The sequence below is a fragment of the Notolepis coatsorum genome (genome assembly GCF_963971535.1).
Source record: "Notolepis coatsorum genome assembly, chromosome: 1".
Classification (NCBI taxonomy): domain Eukaryota; kingdom Metazoa; phylum Chordata; class Actinopteri; order Aulopiformes; family Paralepididae; genus Notolepis; species Notolepis coatsorum.
Window position 1 is genome coordinate 221,555,995 of NC_140165.1, and position 24,409 is coordinate 221,580,403.

General features: G+C 43.0%; 1 protein-coding gene across 1 annotated transcript in view; it reads right to left on the reverse strand.

The window, feature by feature from the left end:
- veph1 (ventricular zone expressed PH domain-containing 1) overlaps positions 1–23,331 on the reverse strand; it is a gene marked incomplete at its 5' end in the record, with an annotated part of 371,113 nt that extends 347,782 nt beyond the window's left edge. Inside the window, 2 exon segments of the mRNA XM_084328762.1 lie at positions 2,947–3,165; positions 23,194–23,331. Coding sequence (XP_084184888.1) covers positions 2,947–3,165; positions 23,194–23,331 — 357 coding nt within the window.
- Between the last annotated feature and the right edge of the window lie 1,078 nt (positions 23,332–24,409).

Below are 24,409 nucleotides of genomic sequence, written 5' to 3' on the forward strand. Positions count from 1 at the left end.
GCTGGCTGCTGCTAGATTTGCGACAAGCATCCAGCTGCAGACCCGCAGAGCAGCGGTGTTTTTCAGGTCCGGTCTGGGGACCGCTCAACAGCGCCCCCCACCCAACAGCTGAATTGCCAATGGCTGAATTGGAGTACTGCACTATGCCGGCAAAACTGGCGGGTTCTGTGTGTCTGCAGCTGGATGCTTGTCGCAAATCTAGCAGCAGCCAGCTCGCGCTGACAACAGCGATGTCATTATTAGACCGGCTGCTTGGTGAAGCAACGATGAAATAATGATTGTTTCGTTCATCGCATAGGCTATTTAATTTTAGCCTATTTTAATACAATTCAAATAATCAAATTGTGCTTTGAGGGAATTATTTTCACCGGACATTATGACCGGAGAGATTAAATATGTCGGACTTCAACAGATTTTGCCGGTCAAATACCGGTAATTACCGGCTAACGGAAACGCTGAGCAGGCTACACAGTGACCATGTTAACAGGTTATAGCAGCTACACAGTGACCATGTTAACAGGTTAGAGCAGCTACACAGTGACCATTAACAGGTTAGAGCATCCACACAGTGACCATGTTAACAGGTTAGAGCAGCTACACAGTGACCAGGTTAACAGGTTAGAGCAGCTACACAGTGACCATGTTAACAGGTTAGAGCAGCCACACAGTGACCATTAACAGGTTAGAGCAGCTACACAGTGACCATGTTAACAGGTTAGAGCAGCCACACAGTGACCATTAACAGGTTAGAGCAGCTACACAGTGACCATGTTAACAGGTTAGAGCAGCTACACAGTGACCATGTTAACATGTTAGAGCAGCTACACAGTGACCATGTTAACAGGTTAGAGCAGCCACACAGTGACCATGTTAACAGGTTAGAGCAGCTACACAGTGACCATGTTAACAGGTTAGAGCAGCCACACAGTGACCATGTTAACAGGTTAGAGCAGCCACACAGTGACCATGTTAACAGGTTAGAGCAGCTACACAGTGACCATGTTAACATGTTAGAGCAGCCACACAGTGACCATGTTAACAGGTTAGAGCAGCTACACAGTGACCATGTTAACAGGTTAGAGCAGCTACACAGTGACCATGTTAACAGGTTAGAGCAGCTACACAGTGACCATGTTAACAGGTTAGAGCAGCTACACAGTGACCATGTTAACAGGTTAGAGCAGCCACACAGTGACCATGTTAACAGGTTAGAGCAGCTACACAGTGACCATGTTAACAGGTTAGAGCAGCCACACAGTGACCATGTTAACAGGTTAGAGCAGCCACACAGTGACCATGTTAACAGGTTAGAGCAGCTACACAGTGACCATGTTAACAGGTTAGAGCAGCTACACAGTGACCATGTTAACAGGTTAGAGCAGCTACACAGTGACCATGTTAACAGATTAGAGCAGCCACACAGCCCATGTTAACAGGTTAGAGCAGCTACACAGTGACCATGTTAACAGGTTAGAGCAGCTACACAGTGACCATGTTAACAGGTTAGAGCAGCTACACAGTGACCATGTTAACAGGTTAGAGCAGCTACACAGTGACCATGTTAACAGGTTAGAGCAGCTACACAGCCCAGTGTGGGGACCTGCGTGGCAGCAGCAGCAGAAGTGGGTCATCCTATAGATTCAGCGTTTAGCCTATATCTTCTCACATGATGAGACACAAGGTACTTGGCAGAATAGACAGTGAAAATGCTTTGTTTGAAAATGCTCCGTCTGTGTGGACAGCATCACGCATGTGAGACACTGCAGTTCAGCCAGGCAGCCGTGAGATAACCGGTGGGTCCCAAGTGCAGATGTGTACACATGCTATACATACTGTACATAATATGTATATAAACACACACACCACAGACCGGTATGTGGTCAGATGTGTACACATGGTATAGATTACATACTGTATACAATATGCATAAACACACACACCACAGACCGGTATGTGGGCAGCTGTATACACATGGTATACATACTAGGGCTGTCACTTTAACAACAAATCAAATTCGAAATGTGTTGCATAATTGTAGACAAGTTCGAATTCGAATTTGAATTTCAGTGTAAAAAAAACAAACAAAAAAAAGCAATTTTCAAGTTTTGGCAACTTTTTTTTTACCATGGTATGTTTGGTATCATTCTTTTCAGCACAGTATCACCTATATGACCTGACAATTTTTTTTATTAATAATATTATTATTATTATTATTATTAGAATTTAAAATATATTAGAATTTCTCCCTTCAAGTTCGAATCACGTGTTTTTATGTAAATTCAAAATTAAATTCGAAATTCAAAAATAATGTGACAGTCCTAATACATACTGTATACAATATGCATAAACACACAACACAGACAGGTGTGTGGGCAGGTGCATATAAATGGTATACATACACCATGTACAGGAAACCATGCAGGTATTCATTTGTGGTAGGTGTCGTGTGTGCGTGCACATACATAAATGCACGTGAGTTATTGTGAGTGCGAGTGTGTGCTTCCCCACATATTGTTGTGCACATAATGTGTCTGTGTGTTTATGCAGGAGTGTGAATGTGTGCATGACTGTCTGTATAGCAGCTGCACCAGATGCTGGAGGCTACTGTATGTTCCCCTGCTTTCTCCCTGTGGAGAGTCAGGCTCAGGAGGTGCATGTAAGAGAGAGAGAGAGAGAGAGAGAGAGAGAGAGAGAGAGAGAGAGAGAGAGAGAGAGAGAGAGAGAGAGAGAGAGAGAGAGTGTGTCAGAAGAGGCTATCTGGGCATGGTGTGTCCATTTATGTTCTGTTGACACTGTGTGTGTGTGTGTGTGTGTGTGTGTGTGTGTGTGTGTGTGTGTGTGTGTGTGTGTGTGTGTGTGTGTGTGTGTGTGTGTGTGTGTGTGTGTGTGTGTGTGTGTGTGTGTATGTGTGTGTGTGTGTGTGTGTGTGTGTGTGTGTGTTTGTACCTGCAGTATGCAGCTGGTGATATCGGAGGCTATCTTGGCATGGGGGGTGTCCTCGCTGCTCTCTCCCTGTGGCGTCAGGTTGTGCTCCAGACACGACTCCCACAGTCCCACCAGCGCTCCGCTGTGCCGCTCGATGGAGCCCGTCTCCCGTATCGCTGTGGTGATGCGAGTTATGCAAATCTCCACCACCGCCTGGTCGTTGTCATTGGTCAGATAGTCCTGCCAATCAGATAGAGCCAGCCAGTCAGCCAATTTAGATCGAGGAATGAGGATGACGATAAGATGGCAAATTAAGGATGAGCTGAACAAAAATTCAACCATTCACATACAGAACAAGTTCTAAAGTTGTGTATAAATCTGTAGTCAGTGTGATAAGTCATTGGGCCATTGGGACGTTTGTACAGAGCACGTTTTATATGTACACTACCAGTGATCCCCACATCAAATGACACCATATGTATATATCGACATCATGCATATTTTGTGTCTTAAAGATCTGTGGAAACAGCATTCATGGCATTGCGAGCTTCTATGATTTTATGCATGTCTGAATACAACAGACCTTTGATTTGATTTACTTTTTAGATTAAATTAGATTAAAATGTATTGTCATTATACAGCACAAATACAGCACAACAAAAATAAGTGATTGTGATTGAGATTTGATTGTGATTAAAGTATTTGCGCATTGGATGGCGTGGTTCAAAAGCAGATATTGGAAGACAATGTTCGCCCTCAAGTGCAGAGTGACATAACTCATGGATTAAATCCTACTTCCAGGAAGAGAAAACAATGAATTTCTTCAGATGAAAATAAAAAAGGATATCATTTCGACCAAAGTCGACCAAATCCCCATCTGATGTTATGAACCGCTAATCCACACGGGGGACACAAAGCTACTATACACAGTATGATAGTGATGGACGTGGAAATGAAAACATAGTTGGATTCTGTCCCCCGGCGCTTAAATAACCTGAAGGATGACAAGGCATCTCCGCTCAGAGCGTAATTCCATTTATTTTTTGGCTTTGAACATCTCCCAGTGCTTTCTACAAGTCTCGGTGTCCGTCCCGAGAGGCCCGGCAATCAAGTTTCATGTATTCTCAACAGTGTTTCTGTCTGTATGAATTATATAAGGGAGCTCTGCACACGATGCTATTCAGAACACAGTTTAATGTAATCAAACGGGAGCTCCGCACACAATGCTATTCAGAACACAGTTTAATGTAATCAAACGGGAGCTCCGCACACAATGCTATTCAGAACACAGTTTAATGTAATCAAACGGGAGCTCCGCACACAATGCTATTCGGAACGCGTTTTCGGGCCACTTCCCTCACAAAAAGCCAAAGTCCCAGATGATATTTTCAATTGGTAGAACAAACAACCACTTCAATTGTAGCCAACCCCTGTGTGTACACAATGGCGTTTGTCGGTTGATGATTTGTTAGAGAAATGCCTATCAAAATGGCGTGGGCCCCTTAAATAGGAGCCAACAATGAGGTTTTTGCATCCAAATATAGGTCTCGACTACAACCATGTGAAATCGTATTATTATTCGTATTAACGTTTTTTTTTTTTTATGTAGACCATCTCACATAGGTGGAATATGCAATTTAAAGGTCCGATATTTTGCTTTATTTTTAACTTTTTTGGACATTTTACACAATTCCTGTGAGTCTATGGAACACATCTGTAAGATTTCTTTCAATACAATTCATTTTTTTTTTTTTTTTTATCAAGTCCTGTGGTGCACCACTTTCAGCCCTTCCAAATTCCAAGCTGTTTTTGGCTGGGCTCTGCCCATACTCGCAATACGCTTTGATTGACAGTCACCCACCTGCACTAGCAGATATGAGAGAGAGAGAGCTCCCCCCCTCCCGAGTCCCGAGGGTTGGCTAGCTAGCGGCTAACATTACGTTAACGTTACGAGGGTGCATTGCAAAGCTTATTTAGAAACATTGAAGTTTTCACTGCACATAGAAACAGCGTGGGGGGGGAAGCTGGGATTTATAAGCACTCTGGAGCTACAGTATGCTGTCGAACACTTTTGAGGAAGTACTGAGAGTAGCTGAAGGTCTCTGCTGTCGAAACCGCTTCCGTATTATTTCCACTCGCTGCTCATATAAACGTATCAAAGTTGATTGTGGGCGGGCGGTGGCAGATCAGAGTTCTAACACGTATTCTTACACGTCACAGATTGACGTAAATTCAGAATGGCTTAGTTCAGTGGGGGAGGTTCCTGCCTCAGCTATACTGAAGAAACGGGACTGGGTAGAGATTTCACATCTAGTCAGTGTTGGTACAACCCCACATTGCTAGAAAACAATGCAAACCACTGGAAAAGGCCATTTATAAGATAGGGGACCTTTAAATAAATATTGGCTCTACCATTGATTTAAATAAATACATATTTTCGGTGATGACACAAAAATATTTGACCTTTACCCCGACTGTGACATCACAACAGGCGCTCTCGTCATGTTATAAATCCTGGACGCGTGTATGCCTTCGACGACGGAACTGCATTTCCGCGTTCGAGTTTTGCGCTCTGATTGGCCAGGTCATGTGACATGTGCGCCAATCGTGGGACAGCAAGTTCTGCGCCTATTTCCGGGTCTAACAGCCTGCAAACTACCTGGCGTTCTATCGCCATGCTCTAAGACAAACTTTAACCTTAACCAACTTCGAAAGAGTGCCTAAGCTTAACCGTCGGAATCAGGGCAGGCGTTCTATCGCCATGCTCTAAGACAAACTCTAACCTTAACCAACTTCGAACGAGCGCCTAAGCTTAACCAGGGTAGAAACTTGCGGTCCCACGATTGGGCGTACATGTCACATGACCAGAAATGACCTGGCCAATCAGAGACGCGGAAATGCAGTTCTGTTGTAGAAGGCATTCAGGCATCCTGGACTGCTAATTTTGCTACATGAGGATGTGAGCGACGGCCCTCACATGGCTCTTTGCATTGTTACAAGTGTGGACTAATGTAGTATGTAACAGCCTTCAACCATTTACACAGACAGAGATTTCATAAATGAGGCCCAACAGTTTGTAACTTTAAAATCAGCTGACTCAGGATTGATCATGAATTGAACCCTCGCACTGAAGAACCATATAAGTTTGTTTTGAGATTTTCTGGAAATGCCGTGTATTTGCAGTTGTGAAGTTCATCTAAATCAAATTATGAATATTTGATCAAAACTAAATCAAAGGATGAGTAATACTCAACCTCTACTGTCTTTAACTATGACTGAACACAACACTTTAACTTACCATCTTTAGATAATAAAGTACTCAACCTCTACTGTCTTTAACTATGAGTGAACACAACACTCTAACTTACCATCTTTAGATAAAGTATTCAACCTCTACTGTCTTTAACTATGAGTGAACACAACACTCTAACTTACCATCTTTAGATAATAACGTTTGAAAACATTGTTCCTCTAAAAATGTGAGACAGAGTTATATGGTTGTGCGTCTGAGGTACACTGTGTTAACAGTACTTATATTATATATATATATTATATAAATATTATGCAGGGGACTGGTGTGACGACCCTCCCCTTCTGTTTGGTTTGGTTTTGTTCTGTTTTGAATCCATTCTAGGTCTGGTGGAGTCTAATCAATGCTGGAATGGAATGTTTTTAATGGGATCGACTCATAAATCATTAGGCATCAAGAATAGTTCGATTATGGTATGTGTGTGTGTGTGTGTGTGTGTGTGTGTGTGTGTGTGTGTGTGTGTGTGTGTGCGCGTGCATGTGTGTGTGTGTGTGTGCGTGCGCACATGTATGTACAGTATATAGTCACCAGCACACGTTTGCAAATTAAGCAAGGTCAATGAAAAAGGTCTTTGTTACACCTACAGTTTCGATTTTAAACTGAAAGATTAATGAGCTTGAAACCAAAGCGGACTGTCAGGTTCTAATTATGGGTGTTAATTAGCCCCTCTTTTAAACCATGCGAATGACAATGACACCAGCCAGAAAAAGCTAACGTCAGCGCACTGTCCCAATACTGTGTGTATGTGGATGTGTGTGTGTGTATGTGTATGTGTGTGTGTATCAATGTATGTGTGTAAACCAGCCAGAAAGGTAAATGTCAGCTCACTGTTCCAATACCTATGCCATTAACTGTGTGTGTGTATGTGTGTGTCAATGCATGTGTGTAAACCAGCCAGAAAGGCAAATGTCAGCTCACTGTTCCAATACCTATGCCATTAACTGTGTGTGTGTGTGTGTGTGTGTGTGTGTGTGTGTGTGCGTGCGTGCGTGCGTGCGTGCGTGCGTGCGTGCGTGCGTGCGTGTGTGTGTGTGTGTGTACGTGAGTGTTTGTCCATGTAGGGTGACCAAACATCCCGATTTGTCCCACAACAGAAGGGAATGTCCCACATTTCAATAAACTCATATATAAAGTATAATAATATATACTTTCAGTTAGAGTAACTACAGCCCAGTACTTTCAGTTAGAGTAACTACAGCCCAGTACTTTCAGTTAGAGTAACTACAGCCCAGTACTTTCAGTTAGAGTAACTACAGCCCAGTACTTTCAGTTAGAGTAACTACAGCCCAGTACTTTCAGCTAGAGTAACTACAGCCCAGTACTTACAGCTAGAGTAACTACAGCCCAGTACTTTCAGCTAGAGTAACTACAGCCCAGTACTTTCAGCTAGAGTAACTACAGCCCAGTACTTTCAGTTAGAGTAACTACAGCCCAGTACTTTCAGCTAGAGTAACTACAGCCCAGTACTTACAGCTAGAGTAACTACAGCCCAGTACTTTCAGCTAGAGTAACTACAGCCCAGTACTTTCAGCTAGAGTAACTACAGCCCAGTACTTTCAGTTAGAGTAACTACAGCCCAGTACTTTCAGTTAGAGTAACTACAGCCCAGTACTTACAGTTAGAGTAACTACAGCCCAGTACTTTCAGCTAGAGTAACTACATCCCAGTACTTTCAGTTAGAGTAACTACAGCCCAGTACTTTCAGCTAGAGTAACTACAGCCCAGTACTTTCAGTTAGAGTAACTACAGCCCAGTACTTTCAGTTAGAGTAACTACAGCCCAGTACTTTCAGCTAGAGTAACTACAGCCCAGTACTTTCAATTAGAGTAACTACAGCCCAGTACTTTCAGTTAGAGTAACTATAGCCCAGTACTTTCAGTTAGAGTAACTACAGCCCAGTACTTTCAGTTAGAGTAACTACAGCCCAGTACTTTCAGTTAGAGTAACTACAGCCCAGTACTTTCAGTTAGAGTAACTACAGCCCAGTACTTTCAGTTAGAGTAACTACAGGCCAGTACTTTCAGTTAGAGTAACTACAGCCCAGTACTTTCAGTTAGAGTAACTACAGCCCAGTACTTTCAGCTAGAGTAACTACAGCCCAGTACTTTCAGCTAGAGTAACTACAGCCCAGTACTTTCAGTTAGAGTAACTACAGCCCAGTACTTTCAGTTAGAGTAACTACAGCCCAGTACTTTCAGCTAGAGTAACTACAGCCCAGTACTTTCAGTTAGAGTAACCACAGCCCAGTACTTTCAGTTAGAGTAACTACAGCCCAGTACTTTCAGCTAGAGTAACTACAGCCCAGTACTTTCAGCTAGAGTAACTACAGCCCAGTACTTTCAGTTAGAGTAACTACAGCCCAGTACTTTCAGTTAGAGTAACTACAGCCCAGTACTTTCAGTTAGAGTAACCACAGCCCAGTACTTTCAGTTAGAGTAACTACAGCCCAGTACTTTCAGTTAGAGTAACTACAGCCCAGTACTTTCAGTTAGAGTAACTACAGCCCAGTACTTTCAGTTAGAGTAACTACAGCCCAGTACTTTCAGCTAGAGTAACTACAGCCCAGTACTTTCAGTTAGAGTAACTACAGCCCAGTACTTTCAGTTAGAGTAACTATAGCCCAGTACTTTCAGTTAGAGTAACTACAGCCCAGTACTTTCAGTTAGAGTAACTACAGCCCAGTACTTTCAGTTAGAGTAACTACAGCCCAGTACTTTCAGTTAGAGTAACTACAGGCCAGTACTTTCAGTTAGAGTAACTACAGCCCAGTACTTTCAGTTAGAGTAACTACAGCCCAGTACTTTCAGCTAGAGTAACTACAGCCCAGTACTTTCAGCTAGAGTAACTACAGCCCAGTACTTTCAGTTAGAGTAACTACAGCCCAGTACTTTCAGTTAGAGTAACTACAGCCCAGTACTTTCAGCTAGAGTAACTACAGCCCAGTACTTTCAGTTAGAGTAACTACAGCCCAGTACTTACAGCTAGAGTAACTACAGCCCAGTACTTACAGCTAGAGTAACTACAGCCCAGTACTTTCAGTTAGAGTAACTACAGCCCAGTACTTTCAGTTAGAGTAACCACAGCCCAGTACTTACAGCTAGAGTAACTATAGCCCAGTACTTTCAGTTAGAGTAACTACAGCCCAGTACTTTCAGTTAGAGTAACTACAGCCCAGTACTTTCAGTTAGAGTAACCACAGCCCAGTACTTTCAGTTAGAGTAACTACAGCCCAGTACTTTCAGCTAGAGTAACTACAGCCCAGTACTTTCAGCTAGAGTAACTACAGCCCAGTACTTTCAGTTAGAGTAACTACAGCCCAGTACTTTCAGTTAGAGTAACTACAGCCCAGTACTTTCAGTTAGAGTAACCACAGCCCAGTACTTTCAGTTAGAGTAACTACAGCCCAGTACTTTCAGCTAGAGTAACTACAGCCCAGTACTTTCAGCTAGAGTAACTACAGCCCAGTACTTTCAGTTAGAGTAACTACAGCCCAGTACTTTCAGTTAGAGTAACTACAGCCCAGTACTTTCAGTTAGAGTAACCACAGCCCAGTACTTTCAGTTAGAGTAACTACAGCCCAGTACTTTCAGTTAGAGTAACTACAGCCCAGTACTTTCAGCTAGAGTAACTACAGCCCAGTACTTTCAGCTAGAGTAACTACAGCCCAGTACTTTCAGTTAGAGTAACTACAGCCCAGTACTTTCAGTTAGAGTAACTACAGCCCAGTACTTTCAGCTAGAGTAACTACAGCCCAGTACTTTCAGTTAGAGTAACTACAGCCCAGTACTTTCAGCTAGAGTAACTACAGCCCAGTACTTTCAGCTAGAGTAACTACAGCCCAGTACTTTCAGTTAGAGTAACTACAGCCCAGTACTTTCAGTTAGAGTAACTACAGCCCAGTACTTTCAGCTAGAGTAACTACAGCCCAGTACTTTCAGCTAGAGTAACTACAGCCCAGTACTTTCAGTTAGAGTAACTACAGCCCAGTACTTTCAGTTAGAGTAACTACAGCCCAGTACTTTCAGCTAGAGTAACTACAGCCCAGTACTTTCAGTTAGAGTAACTACAGCCCAGTACTTTCAGTTAGAGTAACTACAGCCCAGTACTTTCAGTTAGAGTAACTACAGCCCAGTACTTTCAGTTAGAGTAACTACAGCCCAGTACTTTCAGTTAGAGTAACTACAGCCCAGTACTTTCAGTTAGAGTAACTACAGCCCAGTACTTTCAGTTAGAGTAACTACAGCCCAGTACTTTCAGTTAGAGTAACTACAGCCCAGTACTTTCAGTTAGAGTAACTATAGCCCAGTACTTTCAGTTAGAGTAACTACAGGCCAGTACTTTCAGCTAGAGTAACTACAGCCCAGTACTTTCAGCTAGAGTAACTACAGCCCAGTACTTTCAGTTAGAGTAACTACAGCCCAGTACTTTCAGCTAGAGTAACTACAGCCCAGTACTTTCAGCTAGAGTAACTACAGCCCAGTACTTTCAGTTAGAGTAACTACAGCCCAGTACTTTCAGCTAGAGTAACTACAGCCCAGTACTTTCAGTTCACTGACCCCTGCCGCTCCGCTCTATGACATGTTGTATTACTGCCACGTCAGAGAGAAGTGGCTGTAGGAGTGAAGGATGGTGTTGAATGCCATCCAGCTGGTCTTCCTGAATGGCTTTGAGGAGAGAGGCTGTTTCCCTCGTGACCAGTGCAGGACAGACCAGAGGAATTTATACCATGTGGAGCTTGTGAAGAGATTCAAGTCAAAGAAGTTCTCTCTGATTGATTGATTGATTGATTGATTGATTGATTGATTGATTGATTGATTGAAAACTTTATTAACAGATTGCAGAATGGGTACAATACAGTACAGCTCAATACACACAATTGTTAAGGGGATGCAGACCAGAGAAAGACTTTCATCTTGTTTACATCAGGGTCCCCCATTTTCAATTCATCGTAACATATATGACATACATGACATACAGATAGACAGTACTGCTACATCTATACATTTATGACATATCAGATTTGCAAATACAGTACTGTTTGTGATACAAAAAGAGTCCAGAAAAAAGAGTATATACATTTGATGTAGAAACTGTACATTGGAGGAGGTTGGGTAGGTGGGGTGGGGTTGGGTGGGTAGGGGGGCTGTACATTGGAGGTGGTTGGGTGGGGGGGGGGGGGGGGGTTGGGTAGGAGGGGGGGGTCGGGAACACTGTACAACTGTACAAGCAAAACTGTACATTGGAATATTGACAAAACCATACTTGGTCATTTACTGTACATTGGAGGGGGTTGGGTTAGGACATTTACAGGGGCAAGTTTCGAATTGCAGTCTCCCGTAGGTGTTCTTTGAGAGTGGTTTTGAAAGTGGGTAGTGATTCACATTCCTTTACAGCTTTGGATAGGGCGTTCCACATTGATGTGGCATAATTGCGAAACGTGTTTAGTCCCTTGTTTGAGCCGAATCTGGGTTTAACATGACTTGTGGAGCTTCCTCTGGTGTTGTGATTGTGGTATTCACTGACCTTTGGGAAGTATTTTGACATGTACATGGGTACCTTGGTCGTGTAGTGTATCTTGTAGACCAGGCCCATTGCAAGTTGCTGTACTCTGTTGTCTACTCTAAGCCATCCTAGGTTGTCAAAGTGGGCAGGGGTGAGGTGGGTTCTAGGAGTCAGGTCAAGTAGTAGTCTGACCAGTTTGTTTTGAGATGTTTGTAATTTTGTTTTTAGCGCCTTTGAGGTGCTTTGGTACCATGAGGTGCAAGCATAGTCGTAGTACCCTTGAATGAGTTTTCCTGCCAGAGTCTTCAGGGTATTCTTGTTTACCAGAGAGGAGATCCGGTACAAGAATCGAGTTCGTTGGTTGACTTTTTTTTATTACATTGGATGCCATTTTGTCACAGGAAAGATTAGCCTCTAGGATGGAACCCAGGTAAGTAATTTCATCTTTCCTTGTGACAATATTGTCACCCACTGTAACTGAGAAGCCGTCGGTCTTTCTGAGTTTGTTATTTGAACCGAAGAGAATGGACTCTGTTTTGCCCATGTGTAATGATAGTTTGTTATCAGCGAGCCATATGCAGATTTTGCCTCAGGTTGTGCTCCAGACACGACTCCCACAGTCCCACCAGCGCTCCGCTGTGCCGCTCGATGGAGCCCGTCTCCCGTATCGCTGTGGTGATGCGAGTTATGCAAATCTCCACCACCGCCTGGTCGTTGTCATTGGTCAGATAGTCCTGCCAATCAGATAGAGCCAGCCAGTCAGCCAATTTAGATCGAGGAATGAGGATGACGATAAGATGGCAAATTAAGGATGAGCTGAACAAAAATTCAACCATTCACATACAGAACAAGTTCTAAAGTTGTGTATAAATCTGTAGTCAGTGTGATAAGTCATTGGGCCATTGGGACGTTTGTACAGAGCACGTTTTATATGTACACTACCAGTGATCCCCACATCAAATGACACCATATGTATATATCGACATCATGCATATTTTGTGTCTTAAAGATCTGTGGAAACAGCATTCATGGCATTGCGAGCTTCTATGATTTTATGCATGTCTGAATACAACAGACCTTTGATTTGATTTACTTTTTAGATTAAATTAGATTAAAATGTATTGTCATTATACAGCACAAATACAGCACAACAAAAATAAGTGATTGTGATTGAGATTTGATTGTGATTAAAGTATTTGCGCATTGGATGGCGTGGTTCAAAAGCAGATATTGGAAGACAATGTTCGCCCTCAAGTGCAGAGTGACATAACTCATGGATTAAATCCTACTTCCAGGAAGAGAAAACAATGAATTTCTTCAGATGAAAATAAAAAAGGATATCATTTCGACCAAAGTCGACCAAATCCCCATCTGATGTTATGAACCGCTAATCCACACGGGGGACACAAAGCTACTATACACAGTATGATAGTGATGGACGTGGAAATGAAAACATAGTTGGATTCTGTCCCCCGGCGCTTAAATAACCTGAAGGATGACAAGGCATCTCCGCTCAGAGCGTAATTCCATTTATTTTTTGGCTTTGAACATCTCCCAGTGCTTTCTACAAGTCTCGGTGTCCGTCCCGAGAGGCCCGGCAATCAAGTTTCATGTATTCTCAACAGTGTTTCTGTCTGTATGAATTATATAAGGGAGCTCTGCACACGATGCTATTCAGAACACAGTTTAATGTAATCAAACGGGAGCTCCGCACACAATGCTATTCAGAACACAGTTTAATGTAATCAAACGGGAGCTCCGCACACAATGCTATTCAGAACACAGTTTAATGTAATCAAACGGGAGCTCCGCACACAATGCTATTCGGAACGCGTTTTCGGGCCACTTCCCTCACAAAAAGCCAAAGTCCCAGATGATATTTTCAATTGGTAGAACAAACAACCACTTCAATTGTAGCCAACCCCTGTGTGTACACAATGGCGTTTGTCGGTTGATGATTTGTTAGAGAAATGCCTATCAAAATGGCGTGGGCCCCTTAAATAGGAGCCAACAATGAGGTTTTTGCATCCAAATATAGGTCTCGACTACAACCATGTGAAATCGTATTATTATTCGTATTAACGTTTTTTTTTTTTTATGTAGACCATCTCACATAGGTGGAATATGCAATTTAAAGGTCCGATATTTTGCTTTATTTTTAACTTTTTTGGACATTTTACACAATTCCTGTGAGTCTATGGAACACATCTGTAAGATTTCTTTCAATACAATTCATTTTTTTTTTTTTTTTTATCAAGTCCTGTGGTGCACCACTTTCAGCCCTTCCAAATTCCAAGCTGTTTTTGGCTGGGCTCTGCCCATACTCGCAATACGCTTTGATTGACAGTCACCCACCTGCACTAGCAGATATGAGAGAGAGAGAGCTCCCCCCCTCCCGAGTCCCGAGGGTTGGCTAGCTAGCGGCTAACATTACGTTAACGTTACGAGGGTGCATTGCAAAGCTTATTTAGAAACATTGAAGTTTTCACTGCACATAGAAACAGCGTGGGGGGGGAAGCTGGGATTTATAAGCACTCTGGAGCTACAGTATGCTGTCGAACACTTTTGAGGAAGTACTGAGAGTAGCTGAAGGTCTCTGCTGTCGAAACCGCTTCCGTATTATTTCCACTCGCTGCTCATATAAACGTATCAAAGTTGATTGTGGGCGGGCGGTGGCAGATCAGAGTTCTAACACGTATTCTTACACGTCACAGATTGACGTAAATTCAGAATGGCTTAGTTCAGTGGGGGAGGTTCCTGCCTCAGCTATACTGAAGAAACGGGACTGGGTAGAGATTTCACATCTAGTCAGTGTTGGTACAACCCCACATTGCTAGAAAACAATGCAAACCACTGGAAAAGGCCATTTATAAGATAGGGGACCTTTAAATAAATATTGGCTCTACCATTGATTTAAATAAATACATATTTTCGGTGATGACACAAAAATATTTGACCTTTACCCCGACTGTGACATCACAACAGGCGCTCTCGTCATGTTATAAATCCTGGACGCGTGTATGCCTTCGACGACGGAACTGCATTTCCGCGTTCGAGTTTTGCGCTCTGATTGGCCAGGTCATGTGACATGTGCGCCAATCGTGGGACAGCAAGTTCTGCGCCTATTTCCGGGTCTAACAGCCTGCAAACTACCTGGCGTTCTATCGCCATGCTCTAAGACAAACTTTAACCTTAACCAACTTCGAAAGAGTGCCTAAGCTTAACCGTCGGAATCAGGGCAGGCGTTCTATCGCCATGCTCTAAGACAAACTCTAACCTTAACCAACTTCGAACGAGCGCCTAAGCTTAACCAGGGTAGAAACTTGCGGTCCCACGATTGGGCGTACATGTCACATGACCAGAAATGACCTGGCCAATCAGAGACGCGGAAATGCAGTTCTGTTGTAGAAGGCATTCAGGCATCCTGGACTGCTAATTTTGCTACATGAGGATGTGAGCGACGGCCCTCACATGGCTCTTTGCATTGTTACAAGTGTGGACTAATGTAGTATGTAACAGCCTTCAACCATTTACACAGACAGAGATTTCATAAATGAGGCCCAACAGTTTGTAACTTTAAAATCAGCTGACTCAGGATTGATCATGAATTGAACCCTCGCACTGAAGAACCATATAAGTTTGTTTTGAGATTTTCTGGAAATGCCGTGTATTTGCAGTTGTGAAGTTCATCTAAATCAAATTATGAATATTTGATCAAAACTAAATCAAAGGATGAGTAATACTCAACCTCTACTGTCTTTAACTATGACTGAACACAACACTTTAACTTACCATCTTTAGATAATAAAGTACTCAACCTCTACTGTCTTTAACTATGAGTGAACACAACACTCTAACTTACCATCTTTAGATAAAGTATTCAACCTCTACTGTCTTTAACTATGAGTGAACACAACACTCTAACTTACCATCTTTAGATAATAACGTTTGAAAACATTGTTCCTCTAAAAATGTGAGACAGAGTTATATGGTTGTGCGTCTGAGGTACACTGTGTTAACAGTACTTATATTATATATATATATTATATAAATATTATGCAGGGGACTGGTGTGACGACCCTCCCCTTCTGTTTGGTTTGGTTTTGTTCTGTTTTGAATCCATTCTAGGTCTGGTGGAGTCTAATCAATGCTGGAATGGAATGTTTTTAATGGGATCGACTCATAAATCATTAGGCATCAAGAATAGTTCGATTATGGTATGTGTGTGTGTGTGTGTGTGTGTGTGTGTGTGTGTGTGTGTGTGTGTGTGTGTGCGCGTGCATGTGTGTGTGTGTGTGTGCGTGCGCACATGTATGTACAGTATATAGTCACCAGCACACGTTTGCAAATTAAGCAAGGTCAATGAAAAAGGTCTTTGTTACACCTACAGTTTCGATTTTAAACTGAAAGATTAATGAGCTTGAAACCAAAGCGGACTGTCAGGTTCTAATTATGGGTGTTAATTAGCCCCTCTTTTAAACCATGCGAATGACAATGACACCAGCCAGAAAAAGCTAACGTCAGCGCACTGTCCCAATACTGTGTGTATGTGGATGTGTGTGTGTGTATGTGTATGTGTGTGTGTATCAATGTATGTGTGTAAACCAGCCAGAAAGGTAAATGTCAGCTCACTGTTCCAATACCTATGCCATTAACTGTGTGTGTGTATGTGTGTGTCAATGCATGTGTGTAAACCAGCCAGAAAGGCAAATGTCAGCTCACTGTTCCAATACCTATGCCATTAACTGTGTGTGTGTGTGTGTGTGTGTGTGTGTGTGTGTGCGTGCGTGCGTGCGTGCGTGCGTGCGTGCGTGCGTGCGTGCGTGCGTGTGTGTGTGTGTGTGTACGTGAGTGTTTGTCCATGTAGGGTGACCAAACATCCCGATTTGTCCCACAACAGAAGGGAATGTCCCACATTTCAATAAACTCATATATAAAGTATAATAATATATACTTTCAGTTAGAGTAACTACAGCCCAGTACTTTCAGTTAGAGTAACTACAGCCCAGTACTTTCAGTTAGAGTAACTACAGCCCAGTACTTTCAGTTAGAGTAACTACAGCCCAGTACTTTCAGTTAGAGTAACTACAGCCCAGTACTTTCAGCTAGAGTAACTACAGCCCAGTACTTACAGCTAGAGTAACTACAGCCCAGTACTTTCAGCTAGAGTAACTACAGCCCAGTACTTTCAGCTAGAGTAACTACAGCCCAGTACTTTCAGTTAGAGTAACTACAGCCCAGTACTTTCAGCTAGAGTAACTACAGCCCAGTACTTACAGCTAGAGTAACTACAGCCCAGTACTTTCAGCTAGAGTAACTACAGCCCAGTACTTTCAGCTAGAGTAACTACAGCCCAGTACTTTCAGTTAGAGTAACTACAGCCCAGTACTTTCAGTTAGAGTAACTACAGCCCAGTACTTACAGTTAGAGTAACTACAGCCCAGTACTTTCAGCTAGAGTAACTACATCCCAGTACTTTCAGTTAGAGTAACTACAGCCCAGTACTTTCAGCTAGAGTAACTACAGCCCAGTACTTTCAGTTAGAGTAACTACAGCCCAGTACTTTCAGTTAGAGTAACTACAGCCCAGTACTTTCAGCTAGAGTAACTACAGCCCAGTACTTTCAATTAGAGTAACTACAGCCCAGTACTTTCAGTTAGAGTAACTATAGCCCAGTACTTTCAGTTAGAGTAACTACAGCCCAGTACTTTCAGTTAGAGTAACTACAGCCCAGTACTTTCAGTTAGAGTAACTACAGCCCAGTACTTTCAGTTAGAGTAACTACAGCCCAGTACTTTCAGTTAGAGTAACTACAGGCCAGTACTTTCAGTTAGAGTAACTACAGCCCAGTACTTTCAGTTAGAGTAACTACAGCCCAGTACTTTCAGCTAGAGTAACTACAGCCCAGTACTTTCAGCTAGAGTAACTACAGCCCAGTACTTTCAGTTAGAGTAACTACAGCCCAGTACTTTCAGTTAGAGTAACTACAGCCCAGTACTTTCAGCTAGAGTAACTACAGCCCAGTACTTTCAGTTAGAGTAACCACAGCCCAGTACTTTCAGTTAGAGTAACTACAGCCCAGTACTTTCAGCTAGAGTAACTACAGCCCAGTACTTTCAGCTAGAGTAACTACAGCCCAGTACTTTCAGTTAGAGTAACTACAGCCCAGTACTTTCAGTTAGAGTAACTACAGCCCAGTACTTTCAGTTAGAGTAACCACAGCCCAGTACTTTCAGTTAGAGTAACTACAGCCCAGTACTTTCAGTTAGAGTAACTACAGCCCAGTACTTTCAGTTAGAGTAACTACAGCCCAGTACTTTCAGTTAGAGTAACTACAGCCCAGTACTTTCAGCTAGAGTAACTACAGCCCAGTACTTTCAGTTAGAGTAACTACAGCCCAGTACTTTCAGTTAGAGTAACTATAGCCCAGTACTTTCAGTTAGAGTAACTACAGCCCAGTACTTTCAGTTAGAGTAACTACAGCCCAGTACTTTCAGTTAGAGTAACTACAGCCCAGTACTTTCAGTTAGAGTAACTACAGGCCAGTACTTTCAGTTAGAGTAACTACAGCCCAGTACTTTCAGTTAGAGTAACTACAGCCCAGTACTTTCAGCTAGAGTAACTACAGCCCAGTACTTTCAGCTAGAGTAACTACAGCCCAGTACTTTCAGTTAGAGTAACTACAGCCCAGTACTTTCAGTTAGAGTAACTACAGCCCAGTACTTTCAGCTAGAGTAACTACAGCCCAGTACTTTCAGTTAGAGTAACTACAGCCCAGTACTTACAGCTAGAGTAACTACAGCCCAGTACTTACAGCTAGAGTAACTACAGCCCAGTACTTTCAGTTAGAGTAACTACAGCCCAGTACTTTCAGTTAGAGTAACCACAGCCCAGTACTTACAGCTAGAGTAACTATAGCCCAGTACTTTCAGTTAGAGTAACTACAGCCCAGTACTTTCAGTTAGAGTAACTACAGCCCAGTACTTTCAGTTAGAGTAACCACAGCCCAGTACTTTCAGTTAGAGTAACTACAGCCCAGTACTTTCAGCTAGAGTAACTACAGCCCAGTACTTTCAGCTAGAGTAACTACAGCCCAGTACTTTCAGTTAGAGTAACTACAGCCCAGTACTTTCAGTTAGAGTAACTACAGCCCAGTACTTTCAGTTAGAGTAACCACAGCCCAGTACTTTCAGTTAGAGTAACTACAGCCCAGTACTTTCAGCTAGAGTAACTACAGCCCAGTACTTTCAGCTAGAGTAACTACAGCCCAGTACTTTCAGTTAGAGTAACTACAGCCCAGTACTTTCAGTTAGAGTAACTACAGCCCAGTACTTTCAGTTAGAGTAACCACAGCCCAGTACTTTCAGTTAGAGTAACTACAGCCCAGTACTTTCAGTTAGAGTAACTACAGCCCAGTACTTTCAGCTAGAGTAACTACAGCCCAGTACTTTCAGCTAGAGTAACTACAGCCCAGTACTTTCAGTTAGAGTAACTACAGCCCAGTACTTTCAGTTAGAGTAACTACAGCCCAGTACTTTCAGCTAGAGTAACTACAGCCCAGTACTTTCAGTTAGAGTAACTACAGCCCAGTACTTTCAGCTAGAGTAACTACAGCCCAGTACTTTCAGCTAGAGTAACTACAGCCCAGTACTTTCAGTTAGAGTAACTACAGCCCAGTACTTTCAGTTAGAGTAACTACAGCCCAGTACTTTCAGCTAGAGTAACTACAGCCCAGTACTTTCAGCTAGAGTAACTACAGCCCAGTACTTTCAGTTAGAGTAACTACAGCCCAGTACTTTCAGTTAGAGTAACTACAGCCCAGTACTTTCAGCTAGAGTAACTACAGCCCAGTACTTTCAGTTAGAGTAACTACAGCCCAGTACTTTCAGTTAGAGTAACTACAGCCCAGTACTTTCAGTTAGAGTAACTACAGCCCAGTACTTTCAGTTAGAGTAACTACAGCCCAGTACTTTCAGTTAGAGTAACTACAGCCCAGTACTTTCAGTTAGAGTAACTACAGCCCAGTACTTTCAGTTAGAGTAACTACAGCCCAGTACTTTCAGTTAGAGTAACTACAGCCCAGTACTTTCAGTTAGAGTAACTATAGCCCAGTACTTTCAGTTAGAGTAACTACAGGCCAGTACTTTCAGCTAGAGTAACTACAGCCCAGTACTTTCAGCTAGAGTAACTACAGCCCAGTACTTTCAGTTAGAGTAACTACAGCCCAGTACTTTCAGCTAGAGTAACTACAGCCCAGTACTTTCAGCTAGAGTAACTACAGCCCAGTACTTTCAGTTAGAGTAACTACAGCCCAGTACTTTCAGCTAGAGTAACTACAGCCCAGTACTTTCAGTTCACTGACCCCTGCCGCTCCGCTCTATGACATGTTGTATTACTGCCACGTCAGAGAGAAGTGGCTGTAGGAGTGAAGGATGGTGTTGAATGCCATCCAGCTGGTCTTCCTGAATGGCTTTGAGGAGAGAGGCTGTTTCCCTCGTGACCAGTGCAGGACAAGAGGAATTTATACCATGTGGAGCTTGTGAAGAGATTCAAGTCAAAGAAGTTCTCTCTGATTGATTGATTGATTGATTGATTGATTGATTGATTGATTGATTGATTGATTGATTGAAAACTTTATTAACAGATTGCAGAATGGGTACAATACAGTACAGCTCAATACACACAATTGTTAAGGGGATGCAGACCAGAGAAAGACTTTCATCTTGTTTACATCAGGGTCCCCCATTTTCAATTCATCGTAACATATATGACATACATGACATACAGATAGACAGTACTGCTACATCTATACATTTATGACATATCAGATTTGCAAATACAGTACTGTTTGTGATACAAAAAGAGTCCAGAAAAAAGAGTATATACATTTGATGTAGAAACTGTACATTGGAGGAGGTTGGGTAGGTGGGGTGGGGTTGGGTGGGTAGGGGGGCTGTACATTGGAGGTGGTTGGGTGGGGGGGGGGGGGGGGTTGGGTAGGAGGGGGGGGTCGGGAACACTGTACAACTGTACAAGCAAAACTGTACATTGGAATATTGACAAAACCATACTTGGTCATTTACTGTACATTGGAGGGGGTTGGGTTAGGACATTTACAGGGGCAAGTTTCGAATTGCAGTCTCCCGTAGGTGTTCTTTGAGAGTGGTTTTGAAAGTGGGTAGTGATTCACATTCCTTTACAGCTTTGGATAGGGCGTTCCACATTGATGTGGCATAATTGCGAAACGTGTTTAGTCCCTTGTTTGAGCCGAATCTGGGTTTAACATGACTTGTGGAGCTTCCTCTGGTGTTGTGATTGTGGTATTCACTGACCTTTGGGAAGTATTTTGACATGTACATGGGTACCTTGGTCGTGTAGTGTATCTTGTAGACCAGGCCCATTGCAAGTTGCTGTACTCTGTTGTCTACTCTAAGCCATCCTAGGTTGTCAAAGTGGGCAGGGGTGAGGTGGGTTCTAGGAGTCAGGTCAAGTAGTAGTCTGACCAGTTTGTTTTGAGATGTTTGTAATTTTGTTTTTAGCGCCTTTGAGGTGCTTTGGTACCATGAGGTGCAAGCATAGTCGTAGTACCCTTGAATGAGTTTTCCTGCCAGAGTCTTCAGGGTATTCTTGTTTACCAGAGAGGAGATCCGGTACAAGAATCGAGTTCGTTGGTTGACTTTTTTTTATTACATTGGATGCCATTTTGTCACAGGAAAGATTAGCCTCTAGGATGGAACCCAGGTAAGTAATTTCATCTTTCCTTGTGACAATATTGTCACCCACTGTAACTGAGAAGCCGTCGGTCTTTCTGAGTTTGTTATTTGAACCGAAGAGAATGGACTCTGTTTTGCCCATGTGTAATGATAGTTTGTTATCAGCGAGCCATATGCAGATTTTGCCTAGTTCTGAGCTGAGGGTTTTTTCAACCTGTAACTTGTTCTTGTCAGAGACCAGCAGGGCTGAGTCGTCCGCAAACAGGAACAAGTTGCAGTCACAAGCTGACGACATGTCATTTGCATAAATTAGGAACAGTAGAGGTCCTAGTATGCTTCCTTGTGGAACACTGTCTCTGACATGCAAAGACTTATAACTGGCCAGACTCCGGCCATCTCTCCCCGAGACGCAGAGACTCTCATTCACGCTTTCGTCACCTCCCATCTTGACTAGGGTTGGGCACCGAGAACCGGTTCTAATAGGAACCGGTTCCTAACTTCCGGTTCTTAAACTGTATCAAGTCAACTGACAATGTGAATACTATGAAAAAAATTAAAGATAAAAAAAAAAAATCTCCTGCTAAATAAGCTGTGACCTGTTTTGACCTGCACCTCAAAGAATCGGAATCGAGAATCGTTTAGAACAGGAATAGAAATGGAGAATCGGAAACGGAATCGTTCAAATCCAAACGATGCCCAACCCTAGTCTTGACTATGCAAACTCTGTCCTCATAGGGCTACCCAGTAATGCAATATTCTTGTTTACCAGTGAGGAGATCCGGTACAAGAATCGTGTTCGTTGGTTGACTTTTTTTATTACATTGGATGCCATTTTGTCACAGGAAAGATTTGCCTCTAGGATGGAACCCAGGTAGGTAATATCTTCTTTCCTTGTGACAATATTGTCACCCACTGTAACTGAGAAGCCGTCGGTCTTGCTGAGTTTGTTATTTGAACCGAAGAGAATGGACTCTGAATGGACTCTGACTCTGATAATATCATCATCATCATCATCATCATCATCACCATCATTATCATGGATGGGTGTCTCCAGCCAAAACTGTGCAGACAGACAGAGGGCCGTTATCAGCTGGGTGGAACAGAGAGAACTAATGGCACACATACCAGAGGCTAACTGCCTAAGAAAACAGGCACAGAGGCACTGAACGAGGATTTCACCCATCTAATGAACACACTAGACAAATATCAAGATGTATCCATCAGTGGACCAATTGCATGCTTTTGCAGAGGACAAGAAGCCTTCAGTCGACTCCTTCAGACATTAAGCACCCCCCACAGCCCAAATGGAATGAAAAAAAATAAATAAAAAATAATATATATATACCCCCCCCCCCCCCGACTAATAGTCGACTAACGGCAAATTTTGGTCAATCATAGTCGACTATCCAAATCCTTAGTCGGGGACAGCCCTAGTGTGTATGTGTGTGTGTGCATGCATGCATGTGTGTGTATGTGTCTATATGTGTGTATGCATGTGTGTGTGTGTGCATGTGTGTGTGTGTGTGCATGCATGCGTGTGTGTGTGTGTGTGTGTGTGTGTGTGTGTGTGTGTGTGCATGCATGTGTGTGTGTGTGTGTGTGTGTGTGTGTGTGTGTGTGTGTGTGTGTGTGTGTGTGTGTGTGTGTGTGTGTGTGTGTGTGTGTGCATGCATGTGTGTGTGTGTGTGTGTGTGTGTGTGTGTGTGTGTGTGTGTGTGTGTGTGTGTGTGTGTGTGTACTAACCAGGGAGCAGGAGATGGTCTTGATCTGGTCCAGCGCCTGGGAGAGCCCGTCTTCTATCTCTGCATCCCCCAGAGAGAACAGGTCTCCTGCCCGGGACAAGTCCCTCTGACCCAACACCTGGCTGAACAACTGGTGCATCCTGGACCCCTTCAAGACCACGTCGGTCTAGTTTAGGATGACGTCAGTCCAGTTGAAGACCACGGGTGGGGATGACCTCAACATAATGATCCAAGTGAAAGTCTTTAATCTTCTTGAACTGAAGGTAGATTTAACACCTGTTGGATATTCTGGCCATGTTAGCCTGGTCTGAGAGGACTATTCACCTAGGATAGGACCGGTTGGATGGGTTAGGCAATGAAAAATAGCCATTTTCCTATGAAAGAAAACCTATTTCTTAAAAAGAAAATCCAGTAATAATAGTTTTGGATTATCTTTTGGCAGCATAGGACTGGTTAATGCCCACCCCAGCCTGAGACCAGTTGGGTGAGAGAGACCGGTAAGGCCTGGATAGGATATAGAGACATAGGAGAATATTCTATAGCCAATCGTTCACTATATTTATGGAAGCATTTCCCTTCACTATTCAAACATAATTCACATTAAAAGTCTCCCAGAATGAAAGTTAGATCCGGTGGTTTTGCGGAGCACACTGGACTACTTTGGACCTTGTTCAACCTGTTCTGTTCAGAGTCCAGTTTGGCTCACTCTGGGCGTTACCATGGAGACAGAGGGGGCGGTGATGGGACTGGTGGCAGTCTAGCCACATGGGAACCCTAGAGGAGAGAAAGAGAGGGGGGAGGAAGGGGGGAGAGCAGGAAAAGAGAGAGAGAGAAAGAGGACATATCAATTGAAAACTACTATAAACACTCAAGTAAGGCGTTGTGCAGTGTAAAGTAATGTTTTGATATTTTTGGACCCTTAGCCCCATTCCCTTTGTACCAATGATGTTATTGATCGCTAGAGTCCGTTCTCAGCACAATTCATGCTGTTGCACATACTAGCTCCAGATATTAGCCACAAACTAATGTCTGTATGACCTCAATGAAACAAACTGTGGGGAGGTTTCAGTTACCTTTGCTCAGCGTGTGCAGACAGGAGCTTGACCCCATTGACTTTGCATTAGTTTGTGGCTAACTAGATGGAGCAAGTATGACAAACAGCATGGATTGTGCAGAGAAACCGAATAACAACATCACTGGTACAATGTTACAATGTT